The 7,753-nt window shown below is 37.4% G+C and overlaps 1 protein-coding gene across 1 annotated transcript in view; it reads right to left on the reverse strand.

Moving 5' to 3' along the window:
• Window positions 1-7,753, reverse strand: part of DOCK3 (dedicator of cytokinesis 3) — a 392,714-nt gene that overhangs the window by 294,709 nt on the left and 90,252 nt on the right. The window contains exon 5 of the mRNA XM_027837282.1: window positions 5,264-5,360. Within this exon, the coding sequence (XP_027693083.1) occupies window positions 5,264-5,360 (97 nt within the window). The remainder of the gene's footprint in view (window positions 1-5,263; window positions 5,361-7,753) is intronic.

Raw genomic sequence — 7,753 nt, forward strand, 5'->3', positions numbered from 1 at the left:
CCTAGTAAGTTTCCAGTATCTGAGGCCAGATTTGAACTCAGGTCCTCCTGACTCCCAGGTTGGAGCTCTATCTAGTGTGCCACCTAACTGCCCCACCATTTCTTTCTTCAGGGCATTTTCCAAATGAGGAAACTGAGGCAAACAGGGTTAAGTGACTTGCCCAGGGTCACATAGCTAATAAGTATCTAAGGCTGAATTTGAACTCAGGAAGCTGAATATTCCTGATTCTAAATCCAGCGATCTATCCATTGTGCCACCTAGCTGCTCTAGTGTTATTTATACTAGCCATGTGAATTATCTATAAGAAATCCAAAGGAGCCTAAAAGGAAAGGAAATGAGCATAAGAGGATTACAAAGAAATAATGCTAAGGAAGAACATTAGCTTTTGTGAACACTGAAAGTAATGTGTATTGATAGATAAATACATGATAGAATCATATATTTAGAACTGGAAGGGACAGTGGTCATTTAGTCCAATCTACTTAATTTACAGATTAAGAAATTGAGGCACACAGAGAACTGCTCAATGTCACACAGGTGGAAAGTGGTGAAGTCAGGATTCAAACCCAGGTCCTCTAACTCCAAATACAGTATATTTTGCACTACGGAATTATTCTGATTTTTTGAGGCAACAGACACACTTATATTTACTTCTATTGGATTATTTTGGCTAGAGACCAGAAGTTAGCTCAAAGACTACATGAGAATGTAAGTGGAATACTCACAACTTGTCAGGCGACCAGGCCTTCTTGCTTGACTATGAGCCTGGGATTTTAGGATGGATCTATGTGCACAGACTAGAACACGCAGGTAGGCTCATTCTAACCTGGGTTTGGGAGCAGGAACTGTTTTGAGATGATAGATGACATTTTCAAGCAGATTATGAGGGAAGCTGTTCTAGGCTAAGAAGGAATCAGAAGGAATGGGGCAAGACTGGGGAACTATAGGGGCGGAGCCAAGATGATTGAGTGAAAGCAGTGACTTGCTTGAGCTCTCCCCCAAACCCCTCCAAATACCTGTAAAAAAAAAAGACTGGGGAACTATAGCTAAACAGATTACTTACGGAGACTGAATTACCATCTAGTCAGTACCTAGGTAGTATGCTTTAATTTGCACTTATAATTACCTTCCTCTGGGGTATTATTTCTGAATTTGCATATTCTCTTTTTCCTTATAAATAAACCGTAGAAAATGCAATCTTGTGGTCTAAAGTGGGTGGCAGTGACAGAAGAGGGACAAGTAATTAGAGATTGTGTATGCAGATTGCTGAGGAAGCCAATCTGGCTTAGGGCCCCAGAAAGTGCAGAAGGATTGGTGCTACTAGTTGGGATTTAGTGATCAGTAGTTATGTTACATATTCTTACATTTTCCATAGATTTTTATTTTTGCTTGGCAGGACAAGTGGTTTGGCCACTGATAAATGTCATGGGGTCAGATGTAAGTGTCCTCTGGATTGGTTGGAACTGGGGCTACAGGAAGCTTTTTATATTCGGTGAAATGTAAAATCCAGGTCAGGTCCTCGACTCTTCCTCTGTTATTATTTTTTTTTATATGAATGTGTGTTTGTGGAAGAACTCTGAAAACATTTATTGGAAGCAGACACTTTCAATTAGTGTAATTAGCTGGGGAACAGTCGATAGGGTGGGCATAGTTAAGAAAGAAGGGATTAGTGGGTTGGCACAATGCAAACAAACCCAAAACTGATGAGATTTTTTTGAACCTACTTGGCATAGATGCTTTAGACTACACAGGTTAGTAATACATCTTTTGAGTGCTTATCAATAAAACAACCATATTTCAAAAACTAGTATTTTTGAGGTAAAGGTACAATAAAAATAGGGGCCCAAAATGTTCTACCAACACCCTCAGCTCCCTCCTCACAAAAAATCCGATGAAATGTGAGTAAAATAATCTTGTACTTATGGACAACTCTGAAGAAAAGTTTGCCTTACATTTAATGCATGTTTTATATCTGGAATTAGAGTAATTTCAAAGTAGAGAAAGAAAGCCTTACTAAAGAGAGCTGAAGGAACAGTTTATATTTTCTGTACTTTTTCAACATTATGTGATTTTCCCAACCAATTTGGCTTAATATAATGACATATATTCATTTATTTAATATGAAGAACTAAAAAATATAATGTACTCTACTTAAAAGATTTTTATAATATACATAAAATGAAAACAGATGGCTGTGAATTTTGAATCTTCCATTTCAACTTTTTAAAGTGTACTAGATGCCAGCCTTTTTGTTGCTCAACCACCACAAAGACACTCTAATTTTCATAGCACTGGTCCCGTTACATAGTTGTCAGTTAGTCGATAAACATTTTTTAAGCACCTACTATGTATCTGGCACTATGCTAAGCACCAGAGGTAGCAAGAAAGGTAAAAGGAAGTCCCTACTCTTGAGGAGCTCACAATCTAATGGGGGAGATAATATGCAAACAACTATGTACAAACAACATGTGTGTGTGTGTATATATATATATATACACACATATGTATATACATGTCATATGCATATATATGATAAATGGAAATAATCAACAGAGGGAAGGCACTAGAACTAAGAGGGAGTGGGAAAGGCTTCCTATGGAATTCAGACTTTAGCTGGGACTTGAGTTTGTTAGGGTTTGAGGGGATTGACAATGCAGTAGAGCTGTAAGAAAACAGGAGAGGTAAGAGAGGGGCAGTTTATGAAGGACTTTGAATGTCAAAGAGAGGGTTTCATATTTGATCCTGTAGGTGACAGGGAGCCAATGGAATTTATTGGGGAGGGGGATGATATGGTCAGACCTTAAAGGAAGATAGGCATTTAAAGTTTTAAAATTGAAGTGAATTTCAAAACCCAATTTAAAGAGAAGCTGAGTACTGTCCACAAATAGGTTGTATCAGAGGTTCTGTGTGTAAGTATACAGAGCTCCATATAAGTGGTCATGGCATTTAATGTGGTGAGAAGGGTCTCAAAAGTCTCTGACCCTAGACTTGCAACATCTGAGATATAGTAAGAAAGGTATTCACGATCCTTTAAGCTAAGTAGCCCTGAAGACACCACTGGTACAACTGAATTGGCATTCTTTGATATGATAATGCTCTCAAAGGACAAAGGTCATCTGTTTCTCATGAAAAGAATTTTGTTTCTCTTCTACTCAGGTCTGTATTCCAGCTTTATCTGTTTTAAAGAACATACAAAAAGGAATATCACTCTCTCTCTCACTTTTTATAACTCTAACACATCTGTGAAAATGTGTTAGATTAGGTTTTATGTTTTTTTAGTTAATAATTTATATTTTTTAACCCAGTTGCTTCCATTTGCCAATCATTTTTTTGGTGAATCTGAAGAATAATATGTATTTATGTTCCCCAGTGATATCTTTAAAAGTAAATAAATATCTTATCTTGAACAAATAATGGGAAGATTTAAGTATTAAAAACATTTGAACCTATAAGTATAGATTCAGGGAGAATTTTGTGCTGAAATTCAGTGGACAGGCAGTAAGGTGTAATGGAAAGAGTATGAATCAGAAATACTTGAGTTTGTATCCAATCCCTGAGGCTTACTAGTTATATGATCCTATGTCTAAGTCACTTAACCTCTCTGAGCCTCAGTTTCATCATCTTAAAATGGGGATGATGGCTACAGAAGTTCTATTAGCACCCTAACTGGTGTAATCACAGAAGGCTCAGACACCTTAGCTCAATCAACAGATAGGAAGTTTTATGCATTTAAGCAAGATGGTTTATGCCCTATGATCAGTATTAAATGAGAACCCTTTTGACTGGGTGAAGAATGAGAGAAATGTGATTGGCTGATAGGATTAATCATGTCCACTGAATACAAAATGAAACAGCAGTTAGTCCAGCAGTGAGTTCAGTCAAGCAGTGAATCCCTCTTGTCTTCTAAATTGGGGATTGACGGATTGGAGGTTCCAGTTTGAGAGTTAGAGCCCAGCCCCTGGGGAGGAACCACTTTTAGGGGTGAGGAGAATTTCCTTCTCTCCTCCCCCTGTTTCCAATAACCATATCACTGAATAGGCTGGATGAATAGTGAAAAGTGCATATCATTGAGACCAGAGAGACTGGACAAGAAGAAGGAAACACATCTAGCCAGGAGTGATGGTCACCTGAGGAAAGGCAGCCTTGGGAACACGAACCCTTATGGCAGAGAGAAGCGTTAGCAATGGACTCTTCAAAGGAACTAACTCTCAGATCCTAGCAGAGATACACCTAAGGGGAACCTCATGAGGCCTCAAGGAAGGGAGAAAACTTTCAGTAACCAGGAATTGTGAGGTACCCCTTTGCCACATGGGTTCTCTACACACATGCCTCATTACCTCAGCACACATTATCCCCAGGGACCCTGTGTTTATCTGTGGGGCAGCGTGCACCTGGCTTTTAGGAGAATGTTTTGCTATATCATCTTCATAAATAATTTTTCTTTAGAAATCGAGATTACTGAGTGAAATAGAACTGGATGCATACCAGTAGAAGTGTCCTAGATAGGCTGGTCCTAGCATAGTCCTAAAAACCCACCCTGATCCCTCACAGTTACTCCTGGCTGAAGCATTTTTAGCTGCCCTCTGGAGACCTGTCAATTGGTGCAGGTTGGGAAAGTGAGTCCAGAGTGGGTTAACCTATACTGCTGACCTCATAGGGTTGTTATGAAGATCAAATCCAGCCCTAACACAGTGCCTGGCAAATAGGAAGTATTTAACAAGTAACTGCTGATTGATGAAAAGAAGTATAAAGTATGAAGTGTGTCAACTATTACTGTTATAAGCATATTAAAGAGATTTCCACAGCTAATACTCTTAAAAAGGTAAAGAACCATTTGGTGCTTCCTATACAGAGAAGTGAATTTTGAAGAAAGCATTAATTGATAGTTATTCTATTAAAATGTATTGCTGCTCCATGGAGTTAAATTTCTGAGGCATTGGGGTTCTTTTTTTACCAAGCTACTGGCAAAATCCTGCACAATAATGTTAAGAAAGATGCTACAAGAAACTACTAATGCGACCTGTCCGTGTAAAAATCCTCAGTTCATAGTAAACAATTTTCAAAGGTATCCCTAAATGTTTGTGCATTACTCACAGAACTATTCCTAGTTTGTTACTGAAAGATTCCTAAGATGCCAAAAGCCACAAGGTGGTTTTTAATTGATACGATGGTACTTCATGATTCAAAACATTATGGGCCATTATATACTGCTTTACAAGAATGCATCCTGTCCCAAGATTCTTGCTTCTCACTATATACTTACCACATAGAGTTGCTTCCAGAGACTAGCCCACTCTTGTAGTGTTGCTGTGACCTCTGTCACAATAGAATCTTCCAGTGGGACAACAGTTTCATATTGCCTACAAAACAAAGACAAACATCCAACCATGTTAGTGTTTTCAAAACTGAGCTCTTGTTTCCTGGGATAGAAAAATCAGAATACATCGCATATACTTCTTTTTCCAATTACTTAATTCATGTTAAAAATTCATACAAATGTCTATATTCTTATACCTCTTCTTGCCTAAAATCCCTGTTATTGTGGCCAAAACACATTACAATAATTTCTTTTAATGAACTGTTCATAAAAAGCACTTAATCTATGATATGAATTCCCATTTCACTTCATCCATCATCATGGTTTAATGGTAAGAATTTTGGATTTGACATTAGAGAACCTGGGCTGGAGACCTGTATTTGTCACCTGTGACAAGGTCAGTCATTTTTCAGTCATATCCAACTCTTGGTAACCCCATTTGGGGTTTTCTTGGCAAAGATACTGGAGTGGTTTGCCATCTCCTTCTTCAGTTCATTTTACAGATGAAGAAGCTGACACAAACAGGGTGAAGTGATTTGCCCAGGGTAACATAGCTAATAAGTGTCTGAGGCTGGATTTGAACTCAGGAATATGAGTCTTCCTGATTTCAAGCCCAGCGCTCTATCCACTGTGCCACCTAATCACTACCTGTGTCAACTTTTAAATAGCATTTCATCCCTTTGGGTTGGTTTGTCTTCTCATCTGTAAAATTAAGAGGTTGGAACAAATGATCTCTAGCAGAGAGTCTCTTACAATTCTAAATAATAAGAAGTCTTTTCCTTTTAAGAAGAGACAACTATTGTTCTATTCTCTCCTTTTTCCAAATGTAATATAAATTCCTGTGGAAAAGAACTGTTCCCTTGCATATGTTGCAGGACATAAGCACATGGCATAGAATAAATCAGGTGTGGGCTAGAGGAAGTCACGCATCGGATTTTAAAAAATTTATTAAGCTCTATTTCTTTTTCCTGCTCTTGGTGCTGGGCTTTTACAGCCATTGGTAGATGAGGGGAAATGAGTACTGAGAAGTGTACATGCTCTCTTAGTCTAATATCACAGGTAAAAATAGAAGGGCATGAGTATGGTGAGGAGGAAAGGAATTGGTCAATGTGAAGGAAGCTCACACCTATTAAAAGCTGATAAAAATTTTATTTTTAGGAAATAATCAGTGAGGCTGAAATATAATCAAATTCACATCTTCTGTCATTACTTTCATGCCAATAATGATATTATCCACTTGTCAGTAATAAGAGAAAATGTATTTTGTGAGGAGCAGCAGAAGCATCTGTTCTTATTTTAAAGCAAATGACAAAAAGGACAACTATGTTTAACAGAAGTCTTATGTTAATGTTGAACACTATGGAAGTTTAAGAAGATAATTATATTCACATCATTAGGCACTGATATTCTAGTGAACTAATCATATGAAAAAATAAGAACAAAGGCATATTGTAAATGATGTTGAAGTTACTCATATTGGCTAAATCTGTAGCTTAGCTAAAATCAAGTTTCTGTCAGTGGTTTGTATATTAATAAGAAATGAAAGACAATGCTTAGTAAATTTCCTTTATTACACTAAGCATCTAAGAGAGTGATTTCCAACTTTGATTCAGTTCTGCTAAAAAAAAAACAACAACCCATTATCAAGTGCAAATTCTGTGCAGACTTCATGCTAGGTACTTTTGGGCAAGATGCAAAGAAGTCAGTACTTGTCCTCAGGAAATTCACAGGATAGTAGTTATGCCAGTTTATTCAAGAGTTTTTCCAATTCAATTAATAAAATCAACCAATCAACAACCATATATTAAATACTGACTGTCAGCAAAGTACTATGGTAAGTACTGGGAATACAAAGACAAAAATGAAATCACGCCTGCCCATAAAATAGTCTACATTCTAATGGAGGAGAAAACAGGTACGATATAGGTATAGACAGAATATATATGTATATACACATACATGTATGTATATATGTATGTATGTACACACATATATACTTTGAACATTTGTACAATGTACAAAGCTATACTGTATCCTGTATCTCTGTGTATATATGTTTATATACACATACATATATGTATGTGTGTAAGTGCATATATGTGTGTGTGCATGAGTGTATATATATGTGTGTGTGTCTATATGTGTGCATACACATATATACATACACAAAGTAGTTTTAAGGAATACTCTAGAAGCTAGAGGGACCAGGAAAAGAATCTTCAAGGAAAGTAGGGATTCCAGGGGCAGCTAGGTGGCATAGTGAACAGAGAACCAGCCCTGGAGTCAGAAGGACCTGAGTTCAAATCTGGTCTTAGACACTTGACACTTACTACCTCTGTGACCCTGGGCAAGTCACTTATCCCCAGCTGCCTTGCAAAAAATAAGAAAGAAAGAAAGAAAGAAAGAAAGAAAGAAAGAAAGAAAGAAAGAAAGAAA

Source organism: Vombatus ursinus, unplaced genomic scaffold, assembly GCF_900497805.2.
Source record: "Vombatus ursinus unplaced genomic scaffold, bare-nosed wombat genome assembly UNPS02014820.1, whole genome shotgun sequence".
NCBI lineage: Eukaryota > Metazoa > Chordata > Mammalia > Diprotodontia > Vombatidae > Vombatus > Vombatus ursinus.